General features: G+C 39.8%; 1 protein-coding gene across 1 annotated transcript in view; it reads right to left on the bottom strand.

Moving 5' to 3' along the window:
* The window catches only part of LOC311223026 (discoidin, CUB and LCCL domain-containing protein 1), a 116,244-nt gene that overhangs the window by 40,750 nt on the left and 57,091 nt on the right, over positions 1-18,403 (bottom strand). Inside the window, exon 9 of the mRNA XM_084307719.1 lies at positions 470-582. Coding sequence (XP_084163845.1) covers positions 470-582 — 113 coding nt within the window. The remainder of the gene's footprint in view (positions 1-469; positions 583-18,403) is intronic.

The raw sequence follows: 18,403 nt of genomic DNA, 5'->3' as shown, positions 1-18,403 counted from the left end.
TTTGAAAGCCTACCTGTCTCTCTGAGCACGTCTTTGAAAGTCTACCTGTCTCTCTCTCTCTGAGCACGTCTTTGAAAGCCTACACTGTAAAAAATAAATGTTTTTTTCACAGGAAATTCACTGTATTATTTTACAGATTACTTTTGTTTTTCTACTTTAAGTGTAAATTCCATAAAAATACAGTAAATTACATTTGATCAAAATATTAACCATTAAATAAAGGTTGTAATCTGTAAATGTATTTGATTTTACTGTAATTTGACAGTAAGTATTTGGCAATGATGCCAGACATTTACAGTTTTTTTGCAGTTTTTTTTCTCACAGTGTACCTGTCTCTCTGCTGAGCACGTCTTTGAAAGCCTACCTGTCTCTCTCGCTGAGCACGTCTTTGAAAGCCTACCTGTCTCTCGCTGAGCACGTATTTGAAAGCCTACCTGTCTCTCTGCTGAGTGCGTATTTGAAAGCCTACCTGTGTCTCTCTGCTGAGCGCGTCTTTGTAGACCTTCCAGTTCCTTCGGTCTTTGCTGTAAATGAGAATGTAGGTTTCTATGTAGAAGTCAGCTGATCCCTTTGTTATTACTCCTGAGAACACAGAGCATGCGGTTCAGCACAAGGTTTGCGCCCGTTTCTGACGCCGTGCGGGCAGGTTCAGCACAGCCTGGCAAGAAGGTGACCGAGGGGGCATCTCATCACAGCTGGTGGCAGGTTCAGCACAGCCTGGCAAGAGGGTGACCGAGGGGGCATCTCATCACAGCTGGTGGTCTAACGGTTTGCTCACTCGATGTCTTTGATCAGTTACAGCACTGTTTTAAAGTGGATGGAAATTAGTCTGTGGTCTAATTAAACACTTAAACAGTTTTGAGGGGGAAATAATGTCCTACCCTGAGAATGTCCTACATACAGTATCTACCCTGAGAATGTCCTACATACAGTATCTACCCTGAGAATTTCATACATACAGTATCTACCTGGTTGATTTGATTTGATGTTTTTTTTTTTTTTTGTGTCTTACATACAGGTGTAATGGTGTATGCCCAGCCCATACAGGCTTACAAGACACATAAACAATAAGTATATAATAGTATACTTGACATTGACAATAAGTTATATAGACCAAGATGGCCACAAAAAAAAGAAAACACAATCAAACGTAATAAAACAAGCTGTAAGCAATGTATGTAAACAAAGAAACAAGAGGAATTAATATACAATTATATAGGATATAGTGTGTTTTCTCCAGTGCCATGCTTTCTCCAAAAATCCTGCAAAACTGAAGATCTCCTCCACAAAAAAACAACTCAACATACAACTCTCGGACTGCCAAAACAAATCCGGATTTAAAAATTGAATTTTCTCAAATAAAGCCCTCCTCAAATCGGTGTAGGCCTACAAGGGGAATATCCTACAGTATCTACCTGGTAATATCCTACAGTATCTACCTGGTAATATCCTACAGTATCTACCTGATAATATCCTACAGTAACTACCTGATAATATCCTACAGTAACTACCTGGTAATATCCTACAGTATCTACCTGATAATATCCTACAGTATCTACCTGATAATATCCTACAGTAACTACCTGGTAATATCCTACAGTATCTACCTGATAATATCCTACAGTATCTACCTGGTAATATCCTACAGTAACTACCTGGTAATATGCTACAGTAACTACCTGATAATATCCTACAGTAACTACCTGGTAATATCCTACAGTAACTACCTGGTAATATCCTACAGTAACTACCTGGTAATATCCTACAGTATCTACCTGGTAATATCCTACAGTATCTACCTGGTAATATCCTACAGTAACTACCTGGTAACATCCTACAGTATCTACCTGGTAATATCCCACAGTATCTACCTGATAATATCCTACAGTATCTACCTGGTAATATCCTACAGTAACTACCTGGTAATATCCTACAGTATCTACCTGGTAATATCCTACAGTATCTACCTGGTAATATCCTACAGTATCTACCTGGTAATATCCTACAGTATCTACCTGGTAATATCCCACAGTATCTACCTGGTAATATCCCACAGTATCTACCTGATAATATCCTACAGTATCTACCTGGTAATATCCTACAGTATCTACCTGGTAATATCCCACAGTATCTACCTGATAATATCCTACAGTATCTACCTGGTAATATCCTACAGTATCTACCTGGTAATATCCTACAGTATCTACCTGGTAATATCCTACAGTAACTACCTGGTAATATCCTACAGTAACTACCTGGTAATATCCTACAGTATCTACCTGGTAATATCCTACAGTATCTACCTGGTAATATCCTACAGTATCTACCTGGTAATATCCTACAGTATCTACCTGGTAATATCCTACAGTATCTACCTGGTAATATCCTACAGTATCTACCTGGTAATATCCTACAGTAACTACCTGGTAATATCCTACAGTAACTACCTGGTAATATCCTACAGTATCTACCTGGTAATATCCTACAGTATCTACCTGGTAATATCCTACAGTAACTACCTGGTAATATCCTACAGTATCTACCTGGTAATATCCTACTGTATCTACCTGGTAATATCCTACAGTATCTACCTGGTAATATCCTACAGTATCTACCTGGTAATATCCTACAGTATCTACCTGGTAATATCCTACAGTATCTACCTGATAATATCCTACAGTATCTACCTGGTAATATCCTACAGTATCTACCTGGTAATATCCTACAGTATCTACCTGGTAATATCCTACAGTATCTACCTGGTAATATCCTACAGTATCTACCTGGTAATATCCTACAGTAACTACCTGGTAATATCCTACAGTATCTACCTGATAATATCCTACAGTATCTACCTGGTAATATCCTACAGTAACTACCTGGTAATATCCCACAGTAACTACCTGGTAATATCCTACAGTATCTACCTGGTAATATCCTACAGTATCTACCTGGTAATATCCTACAGTATCTACCTGGTAATATCCTACAGTAACTACCTGATAATATCCTACAGTATCTACCTGATAATATCCTACAGTAACTACCTGGTAATATCCTACAGTAACTACCTGGTAATATCCTACAGTATCTACCTGGTAATATCCTACAGTATCTACCTGGTAATATCCTACAGTAACTACCTGGTAATATCATACAGTATCTACCTGGTAATATCCTACAGTATCTACCTGGTAATATCCTACAGTAACTACCTGGTAATATCCTACTACCTGGTAATATCCTACAGTATCTACCTGGTAATATCCTACAGTATCTACCTGGTAATATCCTACAGTAACTACCTGGTAATATCCTACAGTATCTACCTGGTAATATCCTACAGTAACTACCTGGTAATATCCTACAGTATCTACCTGGTAATATCCTACAGTAACTACCTGGTAATATCCTACAGTATCTACCTGGTAATATCCTACAGTATCTACCTGGTAATATCCTACAGTAACTACCTGGTAATATCCTACAGTATCTACCTGATAATATCCTACAGTATCTACCTGGTAATATCCTACAGTAACTACCTGGTAATATCCCACAGTAACTACCTGGTAATATCCTACAGTATCTACCTGGTAATATCCTACAGTATCTACCTGGTAATATCCTACAGTATCTACCTGGTAATATCCTACAGTAACTACCTGATAATATCCTACAGTATCTACCTGATAATATCCTACAGTAACTACCTGGTAATATCCTACAGTAACTACCTGGTAATATCCTACAGTATCTACCTGGTAATATCCTACAGTATCTACCTGGTAATATCCTACAGTAACTACCTGGTAATATCATACAGTATCTACCTGGTAATATCCTACAGTATCTACCTGGTAATATCCTACAGTAACTACCTGGTAATATCCTACAGTAACTACCTGGTAATATCCTACAGTATCTACCTGGTAATATCCTACAGTATCTACCTGGTAATATCCTACAGTAACTACCTGGTAATATCCTACAGTATCTACCTGGTAATATCCTACAGTAACTACCTGGTAATATCCTACAGTATCTACCTGGTAATATCCTACAGTAACTACCTGGTAATATCCTACAGTATCTACCTGGTAATATCCTACAGTATCTACCTGGTAATATCCTACAGTAACTACCTGATAATATCCTACAGTAACTACCTGGTAATATCCTACAGTATCTACCTGGTAATATCCTACAGTATCTACCTGGTAATATCCTACAGTATCTACCTGGTAATATCCTACAGTAACTACCTGGTAATATCCTACAGTATCTACCTGGTAATATCCTACAGTATCTACCTGGTAATATCCTACAGTAACTACCTGGTAATATCCTACAGTAACTACCTGGTAATATCCTACAGTATCTACCTGGTAATATCCTACAGTAACTACCTGGTAATATCCTACAGTATCTACCTGGTAATATCCTACAGTAACTACCTGGTAATATCCTACAGTATCTACCTGATAATATCCTACAGTATCTACCTGGTAATATCCTACAGTAACTACCTGGTAATATCCTACAGTAACTACCTGGTAATATCCTACAGTATCTACCTGATAATATCCTACAGTATCTACCTGATAATATCCTACAGTATCTACCTGGTAATATCCTACAGTATCTACCTGGTAATATCCTACAGTATCTACCTGGTAACATCCTACAGTATCTACCTGATAATATCCTACAGTATCTACCTGGTAATATCCTACAGTAACTACCTGGTAATATCCTACAGTATCTACCTGGTAATATTCTACAGTATCTACCTGGTAATATCCTACAGTAACTACCTGGTAATATCCTACAGTAACTACCTGGTAATATCCTACAGTATCTACCTGATAATATCCTACAGTAACTACCTGGTAATATCCTACAGTAACTACCTGGTAATATCCTACAGTAACTACCTGGTAATATCCTACAGTATCTACCTGATAATATCCTACAGTATCTACCTGGTAATATCCTACAGTATCTACCTGATAATATCCTACAGTATCTACCTGGTAATATCCTACAGTATCTACCTGGTAATATCCTACAGTATCTACCTGGTAATATCATACAGTAACTACCTGGTAATATCCTACAGTAACTACCTGGTAATATCCTACAGTATCTACCTGGTAATATCCTACAGTATCTACCTGGTAATATCCTACAGTATCTACCTGGTAATATCCTACAGTATCTACCTGGTAATATCCTACAGTATCTACCTGGTAATATCCTACAGTATCTACCTGGTAATATCCTACAGTATCTACCTGGTAATATCCTACAGTATCTACCTGGTAATATCCTACAGTAACTACCTGGTAATATCCTACAGTATCTACCTGGTAATATCCTACAGTATCTACCTGGTAATATCCTACAGTAACTACCTGATAATATCCTACAGTAACTACCTGGTAATATCCTACAGTATCTACCTGGTAATATCCTACAGTATCTACCTGGTAATATCCTACAGTATCTACCTGGTAATATCCTACAGTAACTACCTGGTAATATCCTACAGTATCTACCTGGTAATATCCTACAGTATCTACCTGGTAATATCCTACAGTAACTACCTGGTAATATCCTACAGTAACTACCTGGTAATATCCTACAGTATCTACCTGGTAATATCCTACAGTAACTACCTGGTAATATCCTACAGTATCTACCTGGTAATATCCTACAGTAACTACCTGGTAATATCCTACAGTATCTACCTGATAATATCCTACAGTATCTACCTGGTAATATCCTACAGTAACTACCTGGTAATATCCTACAGTAACTACCTGGTAATATCCTACAGTATCTACCTGATAATATCCTACAGTATCTACCTGATAATATCCTACAGTATCTACCTGGTAATATCCTACAGTATCTACCTGGTAATATCCTACAGTATCTACCTGGTAACATCCTACAGTATCTACCTGATAATATCCTACAGTATCTACCTGGTAATATCCTACAGTAACTACCTGGTAATATCCTACAGTATCTACCTGGTAATATTCTACAGTATCTACCTGGTAATATCCTACAGTAACTACCTGGTAATATCCTACAGTAACTACCTGGTAATATCCTACAGTATCTACCTGATAATATCCTACAGTAACTACCTGGTAATATCCTACAGTAACTACCTGGTAATATCCTACAGTAACTACCTGGTAATATCCTACAGTATCTACCTGATAATATCCTACAGTATCTACCTGGTAATATCCTACAGTATCTACCTGATAATATCCTACAGTATCTACCTGGTAATATCCTACAGTATCTACCTGGTAATATCCTACAGTATCTACCTGGTAATATCATACAGTAACTACCTGGTAATATCCTACAGTAACTACCTGGTAATATCCTACAGTATCTACCTGGTAATATCCTACAGTATCTACCTGGTAATATCCTACAGTATCTACCTGGTAATATCCTACAGTATCTACCTGGTAATATCCTACAGTATCTACCTGGTAATATCCTACAGTATCTACCTGATAATATCCTACAGTATCTACCTGGTAATATCCTACAGTATCTACCTGGTAATATCCTACAGTATCTACCTGGTAATATCATACAGTAACTACCTGGTAATATCCTACAGTAACTACCTGGTAATATCCTACAGTATCTACCTGGTAATATCCTACAGTATCTACCTGGTAATATCCTACAGTATCTACCTGGTAATATCATACAGTAACTACCTGGTAATATCCTACAGTATCTACCTGGTAATATCCTACAGTAACTACCTGGTAATATCCTACAGTATCTACCTGGTAATATCCTACAGTAACTACCTGGTAATATCCTACAGTATCTACCTGGTAATATCCTACAGTAACTACCTGGTAATATCCTACAGTATCTACCTGGTAATATCCTACAGTAACTACCTGGTAATATCCTACAGTATCTACCTGGTAATATCCTACAGTATCTACCTGGTAACATCCTACAGTAACTACCTGATAATATCCTACAGTATCTACCTGATAATATCCTACAGTAACTACCTGGTAATATCCTACAGTAACTACCTGGTAATATCCTACAGTAACTACCTGGTAATATCCTACAGTAACTACCTGGTAATATCCTACAGTAACTACCTGGTAATATCCTACAGTATCTACCTGATAATATCCTACAGTATCTACCTGGTAACATCCTACAGTAACTACCTGGTAACATCCTACAGTATCTACCTGATAATATCCTACAGTAACTACCTGGTAATATTCTACAGTAACTACCTGGTAACATCCTACAGTATCTACCTGATAATATCCTACAGTAACTACCTGGTAATATCCTACAGTAACTACCTGATAATATCCTACAGTATCTACCTGGTAATATTCTACAGTAACTACCTGGTAACATCCTACAGTATCTACCTGATAATATCCTACAGTAACTACCTGGTAATATCCTACAGTAACTACCTGGTAATATTCTACAGTAACTACCTGGTAACATCCTACAGTATCTACCTGATAATATCCTACAGTAACTACCTGATAATATCCTACAGTATCTACCTGGTAACATCCTACAGTAACTACCTGGTAATATCCTACAGTATCTACCTGGTAATATCCTACAGTATCTACCTGGTAATATCCTACAGTATCTACCTGGTAACATCCTACAGTAACTACCTGGTAACATCCTACAGTATCTACCTGATAATATCCTACAGTAACTACCTGGTAATATCCTACAGTAACTACCTGATAATATCCTACAGTATCTACCTGGTAATATTCTACAGTAACTACCTGGTAACATCCTACAGTATCTACCTGATAATATCCTACAGTAACTACCTGGTAATATCCTACAGTAACTACCTGGTAATATTCTACAGTAACTACCTGGTAACATCCTACAGTATCTACCTGATAATATCCTACAGTAACTATCTGGTAATATCCTACAGTATCTACCTGGTAACATCCTACAGTAACTACCTGGTAATATCCTACAGTATCTACCTGGTAATATCCTACAGTATCTACCTGGTAATATCCTACAGTATCTACCTGGTAACATCCTACAGTAACTACCTGGTAATATCCTACAGTAACTACCTGGTAATATCCTACAGTATCTACCTGGTAATATCCTACAGTAACTACCTGGTAATATCCTACAGTAACTACCTGGTAATATCCTACAGTAACTACCTGGTAATATCCTACAGTAACTACCTGGTAATATCCTACAGTAACTACCTGATAATATCCTACAGTATCTACCTGGTAATATCCTACAGTAACTACCTGGTAATATCCTACAGTATCTACCTGGTACTATTCTACAGTATCTACCTGGTAATATCCTACAGTAACTACCTGGTAATATCCTACAGTAACTACCTGGTAATATCCTACAGTATCTACCTGATAATATCCTACAGTAACTACCTGGTAATATCCTACAGTAACTACCTGGTAATATCCCACAGTAACTACCTGGTAATATCCTACAGTATCTACCTGATAATATCCTACAGTATCTACCTGGTAATATCCTACAGTATCTACCTGATAATATCCTACAATATCTACCTGGTAATATCCTACAGTATCTACCTGGTAATATCCTACAGTATCTACCTGGTAATATCATACAGTAACTACCTGGTAATATCCTACAGTAACTACCTGGTCATATCCTACAGTATCTACCTGGTAATATCCTACAGTATCTACCTGGTAATATCCTACAGTATCTACCTGGTAATATCCTACAGTATCTACCTGATAATATCCTACAGTATCTACCTGGTAATATCCTACAGTATCTACCTGGTAATATCCTACAGTATCTACCTGGTAATATCCTACAGTAACTACCTGGTAATATCCTACAGTAACTACCTGGTAATATCCTACAGTAACTACCTGGTAATATCCTACAGTAACTACCTGGTAATATCCTACAGTATCTACCTGGTAATATCATACAGTAACTACCTGGTAATATCCTACAGTAACTACCTGGTAATATCCTACAGTATCTACCTGGTAATATCCTACAGTATCTACCTGGTAACATCCTACAGTAACTACCTGATAATATCCTACAGTATCTACCTGATAATATCCTACAGTAACTACCTGGTAATATCCTACAGTAACTACCTGGTAATATCCTACAGTAACTACCTGGTAATATCCTACAGTAACTACCTGGTAATATCCTACAGTAACTACCTGGTAATATCCTACAGTATCTACCTGATAATATCCTACAGTATCTACCTGGTAACATCCTACAGTAACTACCTGGTAACATCCTACAGTATCTACCTGATAATATCCTACAGTAACTACCTGGTAATATTCTACAGTAACTACCTGGTAACATCCTACAGTATCTACCTGATAATATCCTACAGTAACTACCTGGTAATATCCTACAGTAACTACCTGATAATATCCTACAGTATCTACCTGGTAATATTCTACAGTAACTACCTGGTAACATCCTACAGTATCTACCTGGTAATATCCTACAGTATCTACCTGGTAATATCCTACAGTAACTACCTGGTAATATCCTACAGTAACTACCTGGTAACATCCTACAGTATCTACCTGATAATATCCTACAGTAACTACCTGATAATATCCTACAGTAACTACCTGGTAATATCCTACAGTAACTACCTGGTAATATCCTACAGTAACTACTTGATAATATCCTACAGTATCTACCTGGTAATATCCTACAGTAACTACCTGATAATATCCTACAGTAACTACCTGGTAATATCCTACAGTATCTACCTGATAATATCCTACAGTAACTACCTGGTAATATCCTACAGTATCTACCTGGTAATATCCTACAGTATCTACCTGGTAATATCCTACAGTATCTACCTGATAATATCCTACAGTAACTACCTGGTAATATCCTACAGTAACTACATGGTAATATCCTACAGTAACTACCTGGTAATATCCTACAGTAACTACCTGGTAATATCCTACAGTATCTATGCAACATATCAACTGGCGCTGCTCTGATGGCTGCCTTTCTGATCGCTCCGACGAGACTGTGCTTTATTTTGTTAATTTTTATAGTATTAGGAGTTTTATTTGCACCAACTGTTGGTGCATTATATGTGTATGACCGTCAGTCAATCATTGACATTGGATTAAGAAAAACTTACCGTTTGGATTGCTCTCTGGATCGGATCGCTGAACAGCAGAAATGGCCCGCCGAGATCCTTTGTTATGCCGGCCATGGCCAAGACCACCAGAAGCCGCCGCGAAGACGAGGAAAGAGAGCCGGGGTCCGGAACAGACTGAGGTCCAAACGACACAGAACCACATTGCCCAGCATATTGTTGGCCAATGTGCAATCGATAGGAAACAAATTGGACGACATCAGAGGAAGGATCCAATTCCAGAGGGACATTCGGGATTGTAACGTCCTCTGTTTCACAGAAACTTGGCTGAGTCCAGATGTCCCGAATCATGCAATAGAACCGGCAGACCATTTCTTCGTTCTCCGCAAAGACCGGACGGCATTAGAGTCACTAAAGACGAGAGGAGGCGGCATTGCCTTCATGATAAACAAGGAGTGGTGCGATTTAGGCAACACAAAGGAAATGTCTAACCACTGCTCCCCAGACCTGGAGTTTATCACGATAAAATGTCGACCCTTCTTCCTCCCAAGAGAGTTAACGTCCATCATCCTCATCGGAGTGTACATTCCACCACACGCGAACACTGGGGTCGCACTTTCAAAACTTCACGACGAGGTAAACAAACTCCAGGCAGCTAATGTTGACGCTGCCATTTTGGTCTTGGGGGATTTCAACAGCGCGCGTCTTAAAACGGTGCTGCCGAATTTCTATCAGCATGTGACCTGTCCCACCAGAGGCGAGAACATATTAGACCATGTATACTCGCAATTTAAGAATGGGTACAAGTCACAGGCTCTTAGTCCATTCGGTAAAAGCGATCACGCCGCCATTTTTCTTTTGCCTAAGTACAAACAGAGTCTCAAGCGAACGCCGGTGGTCTCGCGAGAGGTTAAGCGTTGGGCCGTGACGTCAGTGGAGTCACTCCAAGCAGTGCTGGGAAGCACAGAATGGAGTGTATTCCGTGATAACACAGCCAATATTAACGAATACACCGAAACGGTGATTGACTATGTCTGTACTCAGGTAGAAGTAATAATCCCCACCACCAAAATTAATATCTACCCAAATCAAAAGCCCTGGGTAGACAAATCCGTCCGTGAGGCTCTGAAAGTGCGCACATCAGCATACAACACCGGGCTGGTGACAGGCAACATGGAAGAACACAAGATGGCAAGATACAACGTCAGGAGAGCAGTAATAGAGGCAAAACGGCGTTACAGGGATAAAGTTGAACTTCAGTTTGAACAGGCTGACTCTAGAGGCATGTGGCAGGGCCTCAGAACAATGACAGACTACAAAGGAACCCCCCTCAAACTGAACAGTGACATCTCCTTAGCAAATGATCTCAACTCCTTCTATGCGAGGTTTGAGGCTGTGAATAACAACACCAGCCTACAAACCACGGCAATGGGGGGGGGGGGGTCTGCTGATGGAGACTCAGTGTTCAGGGTAACAGAGCATGAGGTGAGACGGATCTTTAAAAAAGTGGATATCAGGAAGGCAGCAGGACCGGACGGCATCCCCGGCCGCGTCCTAAAAGTCTGTGCCGACCAACTGGCCCCGGTATTCACTGACATCTTCAACCTGTCCTTGGAACAGGCCGTCATCCCCACCTGTCTGAAGAAGTCCACCATCATCCCTGTACCCAAAAAATCTACGCCCGCTTGCCTCAACGACTACCGCCCTGTAGCCCTCACCTCCATAGCCATGAAGTGCTTTGAGAAGCTAGTGAAGGGCTACATCTGTTCCTCCCTCCCCATCAACCTGGACCCTCTGCAATTTGCATATCGCCCCAACAGGTCCACGGAGGACGCCATAGCCCATGTGCTGCACACAGCAGCATCACATCTGGACAAGAGGCAGGGGAACTATGTGAGAATGCTGTTCATCGACTACAGCTCAGCATTCAATACCATAGTCCCCTCCAAACTCATAGCCAAGCTCAGGGACCTGGGCTTGAACTATGACCTGTGCCAGTGGGTCCTGGACTTCCTGACGGGCAGACCCCAGGTGGTAAGAGCCGGCAACTGCACCTCCTCATCCATCACGCTCAACATAGGGGCCCCCCAGGGCTGTGTTCTGAGCCCCCTCCTCTACTCCCTGTACACACATGACTGCGTAGCACAGCGGAACAACAACACCATCATCAAATTTGCTGATGACACAGTAGTGGTGGGCCTGATCTCTGCCAACGACGAAAGGGCCTACCTGGAAGAGGTAGAGAACCTGTCACAGTGGTGTCAGGAGAACTGCCTCTCCCTGAACGTCAGCAAAACAAAAGAGATGATTGTGGACTTCAGGAGGTCGGGGGTCAAGGACTACAGCCCCCTCAGCATCGACGGGGCACCAGTTGAGAGAGTGAACAGTTTCAAGTACCTCGGAGCCCACATATCCGAGGACTTGACATGGACCACACACATTGACAGTGTTGTGAAGAAGGCACGACAACGCCTCTACTTCCTCAGGCGCCTAAGGAAGTTCCAAGTCAGTCAGAAGATCCTTAGGAACTTCTACTCATGTACAATAGAGAGCATCCTGACCGGCAACATCACCTCCTGGTTTGGGAATAGCACTGCACAAGACCGTAGCAGACTACAAAGAGTGACACGTTCAGCCGAACGCACAATTAGAGGGGGGCTTCCCACCCTCCAGAACATTTACAACAAGCGGTGCAAGGGGAAGGCTAAGAGAATTATTAAGGACTCGAGCCACCCGAACAACTGCCTCTTTGAACTGCTGCCGTCAGGCAAGCGATACCGGAGTCTTATGGCGAGCACAGAAAGACTCAGAAGGAGCTTCTATCCCCAGGCCATCAGGCTGCTAAACGAACAATAATCGCTAAACAAACAATAATCACTATGCAACAACCATCAAATGCACACAGCACACACACCCACACGCACACACTCACTCAAACAAACAACACACTGCAGCACCCACTCTCCACACTTTAGATCACACAAACACACTTACACTTTATATTTATTGATAAAGGATTTGCACTACAACTCGTACACCTACTGTGAATTGTACCTAAACTGCACCTCGTCCATTTATGCCTTGCACTATATAGTATTGTATATTAGTACACTGCACAGTATTGTATATTGTATGGTAACTACGTCTACGAACATTGTACATATGTCTAAACTGAACACTGTGACCTCTTTTTTTACTTCTAATTTTTACTATGTCTTTATTTCATACTTATCTTGTCATGCACAGTCTCTGGAGCGCAACAGTAAGAAGCATTTTGTACAAAAGTATTCTGTACTTCTGTATGACAACTATTAAAGAAACTTGAAAACTTGAAACTTGAAAACTACCTGGTAATATCCTACAGTATCTACCTGGTAATATCCTACAGTATCTACCTGGTAATATCCTACAGTATCTACCTGGTAATATCCTACAGTAACTACCTGGTAATATCCTACAGTATCTACCTGGTAATATCCTACAGTAACTACCTGGTAATATCCTACAGTATCTACCTGGTAATATCCTACAGTAACTACCTGGTAATATCCTACAGTAACTACCTGGTAATATCCTACAGTATCTACCTGGTAATATCCTACAGTAACTACCTGGTAATATCCTACAGTATCTACCTGATAATATCCTACAGTAACTACCTGGTAATATCCTACAGTATCTACCTGGTAATATCCTACAGTATCTACCTGGTAATATCCTACAGTATCTACCTGGTAATATCCTACAGTAACTACCTGGTAATATCCTACAGTATCTACCTGGTAATATCCTACAGTAACTACCTGGTAATATCCTACAGTATCTACCTGGTAATATCCTACAGTATCTACCTGATAATATCCTACAGTATCTACCTGGTAATATCCTACAGTATCTACCTGGTAATATCCTACAGTATCTACCTGGTAATATCCTACAGTATCTACCTGGTAATATCCTACAGTATCTACCTGGTAATATCCTACAGTATCTACCTGGTAATATCCTACAGTATCTACCTGGTTATATCCTACAGTATCTACCTGGTAATATCCTACAGTATCTACCTGGTAATATCCTACAGTATCTACCTGGTAATATCCTACAGTAACTACCTGGTAATATCCTACAGTAACTACCTGGTAATATCCTACAGTATCTACCTGGTAACATCCTACAGTAACTACCTGGTAATATCCTACAGTATCTACCTGGTAATATCCTACAGTATCTACCTGGTAATATCCTACAGTAACTACCTGGTAATATCCTACAGTATCTACCTGGTAATATCCTACAGTAACTACCTGGTAATATCCTACAGTAACTACCTGGTAATATCCTACAGTATCTACCTGGTAATATCCTACAGTATCTACCTGGTAATATCCTACAGTAACTACCTGGTAATATCCTACAGTATCTACCTGGTAATATCCTACAGTAACTACCTGGTAATATCCTACAGTATCTACCTGGTAATATCCTACAGTATCTACCTGGTAATATCCTACAGTAACTACCTGGTAACATCCTACAGTATCTACCTGATAATATCCTACAGTATCTACCTGGTAATATCCTACAGTAACTACCTGGTAATATCCTACAGTATCTACCTGGTAATATCCTACAGTAACTACCTGGTAATATCCGACAGTATCTACCTGGTAATATCCTACAGTAACTACCTGGTAACATCCTACAGTATCTACCTGGTAATATCCTACAGTATCTACCTGGTAATATCCTACAGTATCTACCTGGTAATATCCTACAGTATCTACCTGGTAATATCCTACAGTATCTACCTGGTAATATCCTACAGTATCTACCTGGTAACATCCTACAGTAACTACCTGGTAATATCCTACAGTATCTACCTGGTAATATCCTACAGTATCTACCTGGTAATATCCTACAGTATCTACCTGGTAATATCCTACAGTAACTACCTGGTAACATCCTACAGTATCTACCTGGTAATATCCTACAGTATCTACCTGATAATATCCTACAGTATCTACCTGGTAATATCCTACAGTATCTACCTGGTAATATCCTACAGTATCTACCTGGTAATATCCTACAGTAACTACCTGGTAATATCCTACAGTATCTACCTGGTAATATCCTACAGTATCTACCTGGTAATATCCTACAGTATCTACCTGGTAATATCCTACAGTAACTACCTGGTAATATCCTACAGTATCTACCTGGTAATATCCTACAGTATCTACCTGGTAATATCCTACAGTATCTACCTGGTAATATCCTACAGTATCTACCTGGTAATATCCTACAGTAACTACCTGGTAATATCCTACAGTATCTACCTGGTAATATCCTACAGTATCTACCTGGTAATATCCTACAGTAACTACCTGGTAATATCCTACAGTATCTACCTGGTAATATCCTACAGTATCTACCTGATAATATCCTACAGTATCTACCTGGTAACATCCTACAGTAACTACCTGGTAATATCCTACAGTAACTACCTGGTAATATCCTACAGTATCTACCTGGTAATATCCTACAGTAACTACCTGGTAATATCCTACAGTAACTACCTGGTAATATCCTACAGTATCTACCTGGTAATATCCTACAGTATCTACCTGGTAACATCCTACAGTAACTACCTGGTAATATCCTACAGTATCTACCTGGTAATATCCTACAGTAACTACCTGGTAATATCCTACAGTAACTACCTGGTAATATCCTACAGTATCTACCTGATAATATCCTACAGTAACTACCTGGTAATATCCTACAGTAACTACCTGGTAACATCCTACAGTATCTACCTGGTAATATCCTACAGTAACTACCTGGTAATATCCTACAGTATCTACCTGGTAATATCCTACAGTAACTACCTGGTAATATCCTACAGTATCTACCTGGTAATATCCTACAGTATCTACCTGGTAATATCCTACAGTATCTACCTGGTAATATCCTACAGTATCTACCTGGTAATATCCTACAGTATCTACCTGGTAATATCCTACAGTAACTACCTGGTAATATCCTACAGTATCTACCTGGTAATATCCTACAGTAACTACCTGGTAACATCCTACAGTATCTACCTGGTAATATCCTACAGTATCTACCTGGTAATATCCTACAGTATCTACCTGGTAATATCCTACAGTAACTACCTGGTAATATCCTACAGTATCTACCTGGTAATATCCTACAGTATCTACCTGGTAATATCCTACAGTAACTACCTGGTAATATCCTACAGTAACTACCTGATAATATCCTACAGTATCTACCTGGTAATATCCTACAGTATCTACCTGGTAATATCCTACAGTATCTACCTGGTAATATCCTACAGTAACTACCTGGTAATATCCTACAGTAACTACCTGATAATATCCTACAGTATCTACCTGGTAATATCCTACAGTAACTACCTGGTAATATCCTACAGTATCTACCTGGTAATATCCTACAGTAACTACCTGGTAATATCCTACAGTAACTACCTGATAATATCCTACAGTATCTACCTGGTAATATCCTACAGTATCTACCTGGTAATATCCTACAGTATCTACCTGGTAATATCCTACAGTATCTACCTGGTAATATCCTACAGTATCTACCTGGTAATATCCTACAGTAACTACCTGGTAACATCCTACAGTAACTACCTGATAATATCCTACAGTATCTACCTGGTAATATCCTACAGTATCTACCTGGTAATATCCTACAGTATCTACCTGGTAATATCCTACAGTATCTACCTGGTAATATCCTACAGTAACTACCTGGTAATATCCTACAGTAACTACCTGATAATATCCTACAGTATCTACCTGGTAATATCCTACAGTATCTACCTGGTAATATCCTACAGTATCTACCTGGTAATATCCTACAGTAACTACCTGGTAATATCCTACAGTAACTACCTGGTAACATCCTACAGTAACTACCTGGTAACATCCTACAGTAACTACCTGGTAATATCCTACAGTATCTACCTGGTAATATCCTACAGTAACTACCTGGTAATATCCTACAGTAACTACCTGATAATATCCTACAGTATCTACCTGGTAATATCCTACAGTATCTACCTGGTAATATCCTACAGTATCTACCTGGTAATATCCTACAGTAACTACCTGGTAATATCCTACAGTAACTACCTGGTAACATCCTACAGTAACTACCTGGTAACATCCTACAGTAACTACCTGGTAATATCCTACAGTATCTACCTGGTAATATCCTACAGTATCTACCTGGTAATATCCTACAGTAACTACCTGGTAATATCCTACAGTATCTACCTGGTAATATCCTACAGTAACTACCTGGTAATATCCTACAGTAACTACCTGGTAATATCCTACAGTAACTACCTGGTAATATCCTACAGTATCTACCTGGTAATATCCTACAGTATCTACCTGGTAATATCCTACAGTAACTACCTGGTAATATCCTACAGTATCTACCTTGTAACTGAGGGGTACAATTCCCTGACTGTATTGTTAGATATGATACTTACTACCACTACCTCTTGTACTTTAGACTCTGGCCACCCAGTACTAGGCATAAATAATTATGGTAAACACTCCCACGTAGATGAAACGATCCAACACAAATGTACCAAGTCGAAAGTCTGCGTTTAATAATAATTAATACATAGCAAAAGGTATGTAGAGCAATCACTTAATTACATTTATGATTTGAAATAGGATGCACTTTTATGGCAAATGAGTATTCGTTGGTATATCAATAGAGAACGTCCAATCTCTGGTGGCGCAGGCGGTAAATATACAACCTGGAATATTTAAGGAATAATAGCAATGATACTTTAATGATTATAGAACTGGATACACTAGGGGGGGTTCCGGTCGCTTGTAAGACAACTGGAGAAAGGGGGGGGGGGTAGAGTCTGGCTGTATCCGTCTGGCCGAGGGTATCCTGGGAGAACCCACGGTTGTGCGGCTCGGTGCCTCAGCGATCCTCGATCCACAGATGAAAGCAGTTGGACTCTCTGTGGGCCGGCTTCCTCCGGTCCACGATGGAGAGACGTGAAGCGACCTCGTCGTGTAGAGCGTCTCCTCACCTGTCGTCCTCTCCGGGGGGGGTTTCCAACACACGGCAGTGTTGGTCTTTATCCATAGAATAATCACTGTATACAAAGCATAA

The sequence above is a fragment of the Notolepis coatsorum genome (assembly GCF_963971535.1).
Source record: "Notolepis coatsorum genome assembly, chromosome: 2".
Lineage (NCBI taxonomy): Eukaryota > Metazoa > Chordata > Actinopteri > Aulopiformes > Paralepididae > Notolepis > Notolepis coatsorum.
The sequence above is the reverse complement of the archived record's forward strand: the minus strand, read 5'-3'. Positions and strand labels throughout refer to the sequence as shown.